This window comes from Mya arenaria, chromosome 8 (assembly GCF_026914265.1).
Source record: "Mya arenaria isolate MELC-2E11 chromosome 8, ASM2691426v1".
NCBI lineage: Eukaryota > Metazoa > Mollusca > Bivalvia > Myida > Myidae > Mya > Mya arenaria.
The window spans coordinates 3,822,224-3,836,462 of record NC_069129.1 but is presented as its reverse complement, the minus strand read 5'-3'; the positions used below and the strand labels follow the sequence as shown (position 1 = coordinate 3,836,462).

General features: G+C 32.8%; 1 protein-coding gene across 1 annotated transcript; it reads right to left on the bottom strand.

The window, feature by feature from the left end:
* Positions 1–4,104: 4,104 nt before the first annotated feature.
* Positions 4,105–13,139, bottom strand: LOC128243438 (dual specificity protein phosphatase 3-like). The gene is made up of 4 exons (XM_052961225.1): positions 13,002–13,139; positions 12,410–12,601; positions 11,571–11,794; positions 4,105–11,057 (listed from the first exon to the last, which is right to left on the bottom strand). Exons 2-4 carry the CDS (start codon positions 12,589–12,591, stop codon positions 10,861–10,863), a joined length of 603 nt encoding a protein of 200 aa, XP_052817185.1. The 5' UTR covers positions 12,592–12,601; positions 13,002–13,139; the 3' UTR covers positions 4,105–10,860.
* Between the last annotated feature and the right edge of the window lie 1,100 nt (positions 13,140–14,239).

Here is a 14,239-nt window from a genome sequence, read left to right as displayed (position 1 = left end):
AAATACTTAATAATACTACACTGCTTCATGATCTAGGAGTGTCAATAACATTTGTCTGGATTCCTAGTCACATAGGCATCTTAGGAAATGAAATGGCTGATAAAATTGCAAAACAAGCATCAAGGCAAGGTTCACGAACAAACATCAAAGTAAGCGTCCCTGAAGCATACAGCTGGATAAAGAAACTAATAAAAAAACAATTTTGTAAGAGACTTTGAAGTATATAAACTTGAGCACAATTTTGAGTATGGGGAAATTAACACTACAATCAAAACATATAGTACTAATACACTAAAAGATAAAGTATACACACGACTTCGTTTAGGAACCAGTATGCTAGCTGCTGAGAATTATACAAATACTGACTGCTGTATCCAATGCGGAGACAAAGAAACATTCCATCACATTTTCTTTAAATGCCCAACTTATATGGAACAACGAGAAAGCCTGAAAATAGAACTTCTGAAACTAAATATGTCGGTCATCGACAGGTATCATCTGCTGTTTCCCGAACCTGATATAACAGAGAAGGTAAGGGAATCAGTGTTTGCATACCTGTCGGGAATAAACTACCTAAACAAAATTTAATACCACACAAAACAAAAGGTTCTATAAGAAATAGGGTCTAAATAGCACAGCACTTATTAAACAACATATGCAAAACATGTTCATTGTATACGCCGTGTACCTGTTGTTGGGACCCTTTTTGAAAAGGGTGGTAATACAATGACTGTTTTAACATCAATAATAAGCACAAAGCATAAATAATAATCTTCAAAAAATAAAAAAGCACGTTCATTGTATACGCCGTGTACCTGTTGTTGGGGCCCTTTTCAAAAGGGTGGTAATACAATGACTGCTTTAACATCCCAAGGAAGCAAAAAACATACATTAATAATAACTTGAGAAATAAAACAAAATAAAATAAAAAGCACGTTCATTGTATACGCCGTGTACCTGTTGTTGGGGCCCTTTTCAAAAGGGTGGTAATACAATGACTGCTCAAACATCCTAATGAAGCTTAGAAAATAATTCCCTATAAGTAAAACTTTATCTTAGTGAGGGGCATCACGATCCCCTCCGGCGCCTTGCTTAGAGATACGTTCATTACAAACAACAAATATGGCAGGTTTACCTGACAACTACAACCACATTATATTATATTGAACAAGAATGAGCATAGAGGGAACGAAACGATAACCGGCACCTTAAGCGACACACACGATAGCGATTCACACGATGAACGAAATACTAAGCTAACAGCCAAATGTATATAGAATATTTATTGTTTTACATATTTTACCTTTTGGAATTACCGAAACATACGAATGGAATTCATGGATTTAAGCAGGTTATTTGGAACGATGAATACCAAATCGACTATCCATTATTATCAAGCCCGGTAAACAAACATTTCATCCATGGAGTTATGAGATGAACGCGTATAAATTGGATCTCTACTACTTTTAGTAGCTATAAATTACTGATTTTCAATCTACATTATGGTGACAAAACATTTCTTTTCTTTTCTTCTTTCGTGTTCACATGAAAGGATGGATATTAAGGAGTATGATGATATACATCGATTTAACCATAAATTATTAAATGCAAGTCACCATAACCTTAAACGAAACCAAATTATTTTTCGGGCGAAGTTGTCAAGAAAGAAAACCAATATCGGTATAAACTGTATAGAGACATTTTGAGTTAACAATTCTACCGATTTAAACCGTTACATCCATAGTGCTATTAGAAGTCCATGATGATTTTACATGCTATGGTGATGGTGTTGTAATATAACGCTTCTGGTCCAGGTTTATTGTTAGGAAAAACAGTTTTTGATCCTAGCCCTAATTCATTCATTCACTTAAAGATATTGAAATTTTGAAAATATACATGGTTACGACCTATTGATAAAAAAGAGAAGGCACTGGACCAGGGGCTACATACCTGTGTATAGAAAGTATACTATGTATTTTTTTTATCCCGCACATACATATTAAAATGGAAAAAATCGGCCGCAGGCATTTAAAAAAAAAAACCAAAAAAAAACAAGACAAAAAAAACCTATATTATTAATCATTATTATTTTTAAAACAACCATAATAACCCTCTCTATATATGTACATGTACATTTAAAAAAACATGTAGGCAAAGTAATGTCAACGCACTCTCTGGTCTTGAAGAATTTCCAATAAGTAAATAGTGAGGCAATAGTCGGGCATCGACAACAAAGTGGTCAGTTCATATATATATTAGAAATATTAATACATATAGTGGGCAAAAAGTCCTGTTCTCACAACACTTTCTTGTCAATGAACTGACCGTGAGTCTTGCCCATCCTTCAAATAAATACCATTCTTACACGTAAATGTTTTTTAAGATACAAGACTGGAGAAATGAAACCATATCCAATATTCAGAGCTGTGGGACCTCCCTAGATGTCATTCATCGCAGGTTTCGCGGCATTTTGGGTAAAAAATTACTCCTTTGACGAATATCCCATCAACCGATGGGGATAAAACTCCCCTTTTGGCTTCAAAATTCTGTTTAAGTCACACTTGGGGATGTGACGGGGTCAAGCCATAATGCAGCCATTATAGGGCGCGGGCAGACCTATATAAACTCAACAACAACAACAACAACAACGCATTCGTCATTCGAGGTTATACCGGGCAGTAGACAAGAGATAAAACTGTTAGTTTTTCCCACTCACCCACCATTTTTTTAGATGTTGTATGGGCGTACATGATATTATCGAATTTTGAACATATTCATAACGTTTTTCAGATAAACGAGTTTGTTTCGTTCTGAAAGTTTGGGGAGGATGACAATGTTTACAGAGTGAATGCGGCGGTTTCATGAACTTTTACCGAAGTCGCTTTGTGCAAAGCGAATTTTTGACCTCATGAGACCACGTTTCGAACAAGTTAATGATTTAATCAAAATTCTTCTATAATGTTTCATAAATGGACTACATAAAATGATGTTGCTTCTAGTATGTTCCCAATGTTTCCTAATATTTGATCTAGTGACCCCATTGTACCAATATTGAAGGAAAAAGAACATGTTTATATTATGAAAATGTGTGTATTATTTACCATTCATTGTACAAGGATATGTGTTTAGTATTAACCATTCACTGTACAAGGAAATATGTGCAGTACTAACCATTCAATGTACACGGAAATATGTGTAGTATTCATCGTTCAATAAACAAGGAAATGTGTGTAGTATTCACTATTCATCGTTCAATGTACACGGACATATGTGTAGTATTCATCGTTCAATGTACAAGGAAATGTGTGTAGTATTCATCGTTCAATGTACAAGGAAATGTGTGTAGTATTCATCGTTCAATGTACAAGGAAATATGTGTAGTATTCATCGTTCAATGTACAAGGAAATATGTGTAGTATTCATCGTTCAATGTACAAGGAAATGTGTGTAGTATTCATCGTTCAATGTACAAGGAAATGTGTGTAGTATTCATCGTTCAATGTACAAGGAAATATGTGTAGTATTCATCGTTCAATGTACAAGGAAATATGTGTAGTATTCATCGTTCAACATACAAGGAAATGTGTGTAGTATTCATCGTTCAATGTACAAGGAAATGTGTGTAGTATTCATCGTTCAATGTACAAGGAAATATGTGTAGTATTCATCGTTCAACATACAAGGAAATGTGTGTAGTTTTAATCGTTCAATATATAAGGAAATGCGTGTAGTATTCATCGTTCAAGGTACAAGGAAATTTGTGTAGTATTCATCGGTCAATGTACAAGGAAATGTATGAAGTATTCATTGTTCAGGTTACAAGGAATAGTGTGTAGTATTCATTGTTCAGGGTACAAGGAACAGTGTGTAATATTCATCGTTCAGGGTACAAGGAATAGTGTGTAGTATTCATCGTTCAGGGTACAAGGAATAGTGTGTAGTATTCATCATTCTAGGTACAAGGAAAAGTGTGTAATATTCATCGTTCAATGTACAAGGAAATTTGTGTAATATTCATCGTTCAATGCATACGGAAATGTACTATTTATCCTTCAATGTACAAGGAAATGTGTTGTATTATTTTTCATTCAGTGAACAAGGACATTTGTAGAACTTTACAACTTTAATTTACAATATCAACATACATCACAATAAGCATCTATTACTACATGTAGTTTGCATACTTGACAAGCATCAATAAAGCCCTACAAGATCATGTAAATGCAAACAAAATATCAACTAATTTCATCTGTATATGATAATGCAGTGTAAGTCTGTTGCATCAACATGATGATTGACTTGGTACACCTGTAAAATCAGGTCAAAATAAATGCAATATTGAAGCAAAAATATTCACGACATATAAAGTTCTATAAAACTACAAAAGCTCACACAATAGGCAGTAAATTTTACAAACATTAATCAGTCTACAAATATAACAGAATGTGACTTCTTAATTATCACAGATAATAATATAATATCTAATCTATACTTGATATCTAATCTATACTTGATATCTAATCTATACTTGATATCTAATCTATACTTGAGTACGAATCTATACTTGATATCTAATCTATACTTGAGTACGATTCTTTGAGACATAACACAATTAATAACAACAGCAAAATCCAAATCTGACAAAGTTCTTGACATTATATTTTGACAATACACTGGCCCTAATTTCTCGAAACTTCTTAAGTCCTTTATAACAAGATTAAGCTAATCTCACTATTTTTGTTGTTCTATAAAATGTGTTATATTTACTTCTTCAAGAATTTTTAGAAATTATGTAGGAATAATCTGTATGATTATCAGAATAAACCATTTTTCATTTACCAAAATCCATTTTCAGTATGTATTTTGGCTAATTGAAATAAGCGACTTAAGCCTGTTAAGCTTAAGAAGTTTCGAGAAATTAGGGCCTGGAGTCTAGAGGGACAAGCCAAGTAGACTGAATGTTGACCAAGTAAAAGACTTTATATCTAATTAATTAAGGAACAATTTATTTTTCAGTTGTATGAATGAAGATCGGTTCTAATTCATGGGATAAAACTATTACTGATGTCAAGCGCCACAACAACAGCACCTAGCTAGGAGTGAGAGCCAAAGCGTGCCTGGTTTTTAGTGGCACAAGAGGTATTACTTGACAATTGTTTTCAACACCAAGGCTGTGATAATACCTCAACTCTTTCTATGAAAACAGATGAGCTTAAAAGTACCCTTGGTTGGTCTCAAACCTTGAACATTTTAAGTGGGAGATAGTATCTAATGATCTGTGCCATATTACGACATAGACAATATATACCCTCAAAGTAACAGTCTTGTCATATTACGACATAGACAATATATACCCTCAAAGTAACAGTCTTGCCATATTACGACATAGACAATATATACCCTCAAAGTAACAGTCTTGTCATATTAGGACATAGACAATATATACCCTCAAAGTAACAGTCTTGTCACAAATTAGTGAACATTAGTCAACGAATCAATAAAAAATATTTCTGTATACAATATCTAGTTTATATTCCAAGAGAAGATAAATCTAAATGAGTCTAGGATTGCTTCACATGGATATTTTTATTTGACATCATAAATTAATCATAAATATATGCATTGCCAAAGTTGATTGCTATTTTATAAGGCCATTCTGTTCTTATTGACAATTGTAAACTATATCAGCAACATAAACTAAACAACAAGTGAGTTAAAAAAAACACAAGGCAGTTGCAAATTTGTGTAATACATCATCAATTTTCTTTACATTTAATTCAGTTCATTGGCAAAACAATTTTTGAAAGTTATGCAACTATTAAGGTATTATCATAGTGAACCTCAGGTCTTTAGTCCTGTGGAACAGAGCATTAATTATCCATCCATGTATAGTGGGGGACAACTTTGTTTCATCATATGGTCTATATGTCTGAATTATTAATGTTGAATAAGCACATTATTGACATTACAGAACAAAATAAGCAACATGATAACTTGCTCAATCCCTATACTTAGGCATAAAACATATTATGTGTGTTTGCAGTTTCATGCCCCAAAAGGTATTTTTCTATTTTCTTTTATAAGGCAAACATTTGTAGTTACCGAACACTGACAATGATATAAGAAGAACATCTTTTCCATCAGTATTAGTATCACATGTATTGGTTAAAGCCAAAAACATTTCATTTTTATCTTTGAATAGCAAAAAAATCAATAAAAGATATTTGTCAAGGCAATAGAAAGGTTTAGGGTTGGGGCAAAAAAATATAGAAGTTGGGAAAACAAAAACATTTTTTTACACCTTACAAGTTGAGCAAATTGAATAAAATAACTAGAATAACTACTACAATGTAGTATCAACAAAATAAATGAGTAACAAATATAAACATAAATCATAAGCATACTGATACAGTAGCTGTAAATTTCAGAATAACAATTATGATAATTACCGCTGACATGACAGATTCGAATATCCTTCACTTTGCTTTGGCACAAATGTAAACAATTACAGACCCCATCAGCAGTGTATTGCACAATTACTGTTTAGTAAATATGAGGTGGAAATACTTAAAACACACAGATCTAGCATAATTTCATTGGAAAAAATATAGCATTCATGCATACTTATAAAACCTTTTACGTTTTCTCAATCAAAAAGAAACTGCATAATACAGCCATTTAACAGCAACTGAATTCATTTTTTTTTTTGGTTTTATGTACATAGAAGCTCTCTCCTTGTATATAGGTACCTGGCAAATACTTGGGTTGATAAATCACCATTATTAGGCCCTACATGAAGGTAAAATAAACAGAAAATCACTAGGGGGCATTACATTCTTCTGTGTTATCTACACATGATTTCGTATACATATTTGTTTCACTATTTCTGACAACATACATGTATTATTAGGTACTATGTTCACAACATTGAATACAAATACCTTGATCATGATGTAAAACTTTCCTAGATGAAACAATCAAAACACTTTAAGGTTGACATTTTGGCTTCATATTGAAACTATCTGGAACAAACCCACCAGCCTAACATTTTACCAACATTTTTTTTTAAAGCCACAAGGATGAAACACCAACAAACACTGAATAAAGCCACACACAATGCCACAAAACAACATACGTTAGGCAAACATCAACATATGGTCATTGGTCATGTTGAGGTAACCACACAGTCATTGAAAACTAAGTACAAACACATGAATCATGATCATGGTATATTTATACAAGCCTATGTTTGGCCAAAATGTGGTGGTTGTCAATCAATTATCACAGAAGAGATATAAGGTTTTTAGAAAAATATAACCCTAACAATGATGACACTTAGTCAGGGGAAAAGTACATGGTCCAATTAACCAATAAATATGTACATGCATTTTTAATCTGCTGATTCATGGAGCACTATCATTGTATTATTGTTAAGAACAAAACACAAATTTGCAACCAGTCAAGTATCATTTTATAGCTATAGAATTTTAAGTTTGAAATATTTTTAAAGCTTTCACCGAGAGTCTTTTTATGATATAGGCATAATGTTATTTAAGAAACAAATGAACCAAATTGTTATATACTCATAGTGAGGTTATTGTTTGTTCTCACCTTCATTTTATACATCATTTAATACAGGAGAGTCATTACGCCAAAAATGCTATCTTAACATATAATGGTCAATCAATATAAATCAAACATAAAAATTATCTTGAAAATTTATATCTCCCATACAATAACCTCTCTGAGGCCTTTTAGATGGGGCAGACCATGAATGATTACTTTTACAACCAAACATCAGTTACAGTTATTTGTATCAATCTTTATGAGGCCTTTTAGATGGGGCAGACCATGAATGATTACTTTTACAACCAAACATCAGTTACAGTTATTTGTGTCAATCTTTATGACAGGCTTTCATAACAATCAATATGGCATTCTAGCAATTTTAAAGAGATCAGTTTTATTTACCAGACCATAAGGCGATTACTAGTAATAGTTGATTAGATTACAGCAGGCTTTAAACCAGTCTGATACCCAATTTCATTACATTTAAGTAGAACCTTGATATACTAGCATGAGAGTATGAGTATTATAATTATTATAAGTATGATAATATGAGCAATAAAATAAAACAATATTCTTGTTTAAAGAACTGTAAAGGCACATTTTGTCTGAGAGAAACAATCCTGAGCAAAAGGAAATAGTGATATGTTGGTATATATTGAAATAGGTTGGTACATGTTTGGTATAAGTTGAAATAGGTTTGTACATGTTTGGTATAAGTTGAAATAGGTTGGTACATGTTTGGTATAAGTTGAAATAGGTTTGTACATGTTTGGTATATATTGAAATAGGTTTGTACATGTTTGGTATATACTGAAATAGGTTTGTACATGTTTGGTATATACTGAAATAGGTTTGTACATGTTTGGTATATATTGAAATAGGTTTGTACATGTTTGGTATATATTGAAATAGGTTTGTACATGTTTGGTATATATTGAAATAGGTTTGTACATGTTTGGTATATATTGAAATAGGTTTGTACATGTTTGGTATATATTGAAATAGGTTTGTACATGTTTGGTATATATTGAAATAGGTTTGTACATGTTTGGTATATATTGAAATAGGTTGGTACATGTTTGGTATATATTGAAATAGGTTGGTACATGTTTGGTATATATTGAAATAGGTTTGTACATGTTTGGTATATATTGAAATAGGTTGGTACATGTTTGGTATAAGTTGAAATAGGTTGGTACATGTTTGGTATAAGTTGAAATAGGTTGGTACATGTTTGGTATAAGTTGAAATAGGTTGGTACATGTTTGGTATAAGTTGAAATAGGTTGGTACATGTTTGGTGTAAGTGAAATAGGTTGGAACATGTTTGGTATAAGTTGAAATAGGTTGGTACATGTTTGGTATAAGTTGAAATAGGTTGGTACATGTTTGGTATAAGTTGAAATAGGTTGGTACATGTTTGGTATAAGTGAAATAGGTTGGTACATGTTTGGTATAAGTTGAAATAGGTTGGTACATGTTTGGTATAAGTGAAATAGGTTGGTACATGTTTGGTATAAGTTGAAATAGGTTGGTACATGTTTGGTATAAGTTGAAATAGGTTGGTACATGTTTGGTATAAGTTGAAATAGGTTGGTACATGTTTGGTAGAAGTTGAAATAGGTTGGTACATGTTTGGTATAAGTGAAATAGGTTGGTACATGTTTGGTATAAGTTGAAATAGGTTGGTACATGTTGGTGTAAGTTGGAATATGTTGATATATGTTTGTATACCGTATGCTGGTATATGGTGGTATATATTCAAGTATGTTTGTTTGAGCTTGTTAAACAAAGTTTAAAACTATTTAAGTTCCCCTGAAACAAAGCATGGTAAAATAAAACTTGTAAGTTAGGAAACATATATACAAGTTCACAGTATTGTGCAATTATAATTGCGTATGTATATATAAATAAATATGTAAGAAAAACTGATGTACATGTAAAATATGTGGTTATTACTCTGTTATGCCTGAGGTATCAGTTTTTTCAACCAAACCTTGTGTATGGTTTACAGGCTAAAACAATGTACCAGTATCGATAATACACAATTACGTAGATAACAAAGATGTTTATTTTTAAACTTCATATCAAAATAGCTTCTTCTGGAACATATGGTGCATTTCTAACAAATGAGCAGAAAAATACATTTAAGTGAATGTTTTCATGATGTTGACAAAACATTAACATATCAATAAAACATCTGTTTACCAAAGAATCTCAGACATGTAGGACAATATAATCATAAATTTTAGATTCACTTTGATGCAGATCAAGCACAAAATATCAATATTGACAAAATCACACTAACTTCTATACAAATCTAATACCTAGTTTGAATTAGCTAACACAAAAACCCATATTTGAAGCCACAAACACTCGGGTCTTGGAATGTTTTCTCACTGGTCTTAATAAAATATCCACAATCAATATAAAACTTATCAAGTTATAAATCATTCTTTACATTTCACATTTGCATGTAAACAAAAAAACTTAATTCATGAATTTCCTAATCCTTAATTTACACAATGTAGTATTATTCTTATGCTTACACGTAAACCATCATATTTGAATTTCAATATTCCATCATTAAACAACCAATTAGATCATTCATTATTGCCTTAACGAGTGCTTAACAAGACCAAACTTAATATAAGTTTTTGACTCTGGTATTCATAATAATACTTTAAGTCATTTCCTAACTCCAGTCATGTTTCCAATGTCTGTAACTCACTGGTCATTTGATATGATTAGTTCATAGGGTTTGAAATATTTTAAATTCAGTTACTAATGTACACTCTTGTGTTAAAAAATTTAAACACCTTTTATTTGACAATAAAATAAAAAATAAAAATTGACTTGTTAGGAAAAGACACGTAACATTTTATGAATACTGGCCTGGGGACAATTTTATTAAGAATCTTACAATCTTAGGAGGGATTTCCTTACTTGGAGAGATTTTCAATAATAAATGTTTCTAAGCTTGCACTGTTGAAAATTTGTCCTAAAGAAATCGCATTACAATACTTAATAAAGCAGCCCCCTGTCTGCTTTCAACAATACATCATCACAAAATATAGGGACATTTTCAACTGTACTCATATCTACTCTTGGACTAGTAAATTAAGAGCAGAGATCAATATATATATAAAATAACTCTGAATTACATAATGTCATGGACGCCAAGTCATAAACCTGAGATAAATGCTAAGTTATTAAATTAATTTGGTCATTGCACAAGTAAAACAATCTGTTCCAAGCATTTGACAATAGTTTGTATAGTGGCCACAACTGTTCAATCGTCCCCGCCATACAAATCTCTGTTCAGAAAGCACAGCTGACGAATGAAGCCGTCGTTGGGGTGTATTTTCCGTTTTGGCCGTACAGCGCGCACAGCTTCCAGGATATTCATGTTACATTTCAGCATCAAATATGCAATAACAATGGTCGCCGATCTACTTACCCCTTTGAAACAGTGAACAAACACTTTGCCTGAAACAAAGACAATTAAAACAGGTCAACAAACTAACCTCACCACCGTAATAATATCACCATAGATATCAACGATTTCTTTCAAATTCATATTTCTGAGTAGTTACAATATCTATTTAAAACTAAGGGCCCTATTAATCAGTTAAGGCCAACTTAATTTGATTTTCTAAGTAATGCTTTTAACTGAAATTGTGAAAATCATTTAAAATATAACTGCAATTCTTGATCTTATAATGTGTCACATACTATGATATATGAGAAATTTCTTTAAAATAATTAGGAATGACTCTAATCATGATTTTTACAAATTGAACCTCTTACCATCACACCACATTTCTTCATTGAATATATCAAACAATTAACAAGATGCTGCATTTTTATTAAAAATATAATGATATAGTACTTAATTTCTGTATTTGATTACTAGATTCTTAATCCATTTTGTCCAAAAATGCAAACTGAATGTTTGTTGAAACTTCTTGACTTATCAAGAAACAAATGAAACAAACTTACCATCAGACTTTAAGGCCTTGTCAATGAAGTCTACAGCAGCTTTAAAGAAAGGCATCATGTTGAACGTGGGTGAGTCAACAGCCTTCATGCCGTGAAACTTGATGCCAGCATCACGGTAGAAGCGGGCATCTGTGTCCGTCTCCCGTGGTCCTTTACCCTGTGAACAGTTGACCATGTGAGTGATACCCAGCTCTTTAAGGTGGGCCTTGTCACGCACTAATTGCCTGCAAACAATAAAGTCTAAGCATAAAAGGGTAATTATAGTATATTAACTTTGCTTTAATTAGAAAAAGAAATTGAAAAGCATATACTGATGGCCAAGCGCATGCATTTGATCATTCAAATATAACAAAAATCCTATTAAGCATTTATTTAGGAATGTTTAATTTTATTATAGCAGACAATGGGTCAATTGTTCAGAACTTTTTTAAAATTGTTAATTTTCAAATCTTTACTGCCCTTTATTTTATTTGTGATCTTCAGGATTCCTAGAAAGAGACTAATGTTTCATAAGTTCATGTGCTTATTTAAATATTTTTTCAAACTATAGTAAATCATAAAAATTCACTCCCAAAAAGTATCTTTAACATAATTCTAAACTGTAAAGTAAACCTGAGACGAAAAGTGCGCCCGGTGCAGGGCTTGAACCCACGACCGCCAGAACACTAGCACAGTGCTCTTACCAACTGAGCTTACTGGGTGGCTGGTTCTTGACCGCACATACTACAACTATCAGCCCGAAATGACCTCTATATAATACACAATCATGCCAATATAAAATTCAATGGAATAGTAGTGTTTTTTGTCTGGCACAGCCAAGGATTATAATTCAAACTTACATGTCCCCCATGAATATACCCGGATAAACCTCATCATAGCTGTTAGATGGAGCCTGGGGCAGCGTGAACATCCAGAACGTAGGGGCTGCCCCACTGGACGAGTTGTCGCCATGGAGACGATCATCTGTGGATGTGATCAGGTACTCTCGGACTCTATGGTAGAGCTTCTGGGAGTAAGTCATCTTTACAAACCTGAGACACAGAGTTAATTATAATGATCATGTACAGGTATTTAGAGTTGAAACACAGTAAAAGTCCAGTACCAAATCTGATTATGTATCTCAATTATTGGTTCATGGGAAATTAACAGTTAAGATAATCTTAGATTAAGACTTTATTCCTATTTCAAGTGTGTACATGTATATACACATGTACATAACTCGGCCAGGAAACAGACCTTCATGAAGCGTTTTGGTTATGACTTTGGTGAATGTTTATTTCCTTGTCCATTTTTATGAAATTTGGATAATAAATAACCTTGACCATCATTATATATTCAATATGTATGGCGAACTCATTAATAAGCTTACCTTGAATGCAGGTGAAAACATAAATGAGCAAAACATGTTCGCTATTTTTCGGAAGCACTTACCAACATAATCCTCTTCCTTGCCCCTTTGGGAGAATAAAAATATATAAAATGTCGGCTATTCAGTCGACCGACAAAGCTAAGTGTACGAGTTACGGAGGTTGCTCAATGTTTGTTATCTTTTTCCCAGGTAATATTCAGATCGGGGATCAGTCATTGCATTGGTCAGGAAGTACTAGTGAGGAGAAATCCCCGCTTGATAATTATTACACGTGCGTTGAACTTGCGATTTTCCAATAACCCATAATATTTTTAGATAACCCTTAAACATTTATATTCAGTATCAAAATTTACATTTTGTGTTTGATTTTTTTTATAAAAAATGGTATTTTTGCATTTGATCTCTCTCTCGCTCTCTCTCTCTCTCTCTCTCTCTCTCTCTCTCTCTCTCTCTCTCTCTCTCTCTCTCTCTCTCTCTTATTTGAGATACGATTCCACAGGTTGGGCTCTCCCTTTATAGGAGAATTAGGGACTCAAGGGAATACGCCGTACGCAGAAAGTTGTCTTCAGTCGGTACTCATTTGGATTCTATATTATTTTCTAACGCAGATTTCTGGTAGAAAATGAAGATGTGTCATGCTCATGTAGATGCAGTGGACAATTCTAATTATATTGATAAAGATGTTGTTTTTAATGAGGCTAATCACCCCAGCATTAGTAAAATCTTAGAACAAAACATTACACCCAGCTCCTTCAATTTTACTCATGTAGGGCAATCAACAGTCTCAAAAATTATACAAAAGTTTAATGTAAAAAAAGCTACAGGTGTTGATAAAATATCAATTAAACTACTTCAGCTAGGACCACAGTCGTTAGCCCCATTTTATACTGATTTTATAAATAGCTCTAAAGACAATGGCATTTTCCCAGGTCGCCTAAAGCAAGCTCAGGTTACTCCAATTTTCAAGAAAAATGATCCTCTACAAAAGTCTAATTACAGGCCTGTCAGTATTTTGCCTGCACCCTCAAAAATATTTGAAAAAGTTTTAGCCGAGCAACTATCTGAGTATTTCGAACCTATTTTTAATAAATTTCTTTGCGCATTTAGAAAAGGCCATGGTTGTCAGACCACCCTTTTAAAATTAGTTGAAGACTGGAAGTCCGCTCAGGACTCAAAACAATATGTTGCTGCTGTCCTTATGGACCTGTCAAAGGCTTTTGACTGTCTGCCCCATGATATATTACTTTGCAAACTTAAACTGTCTGCCAGCTCACTGAACTTATTAACATCCTATCTTACT

Coding starts and splice junctions, on each gene's coding strand:
- LOC128243438 (XM_052961225.1), bottom strand. CDS start 12,591: ATGACTTACTCCCAGAAGCTCTACCATAGAGTCCGAGAGTACCTGATC. Junction 11,795..12,409: donor GGTATATTCATGGGGGACAT/GTAAGTTTGAAT, acceptor TATTGTTTGCAG/GCAATTAGTGCGTGACAAGG. Junction 11,058..11,570: donor CAAGGCCTTAAAGTCTGATG/GTAAGTTTGTTT, acceptor TCTTTGTTTCAG/GCAAAGTGTTTGTTCACTGT.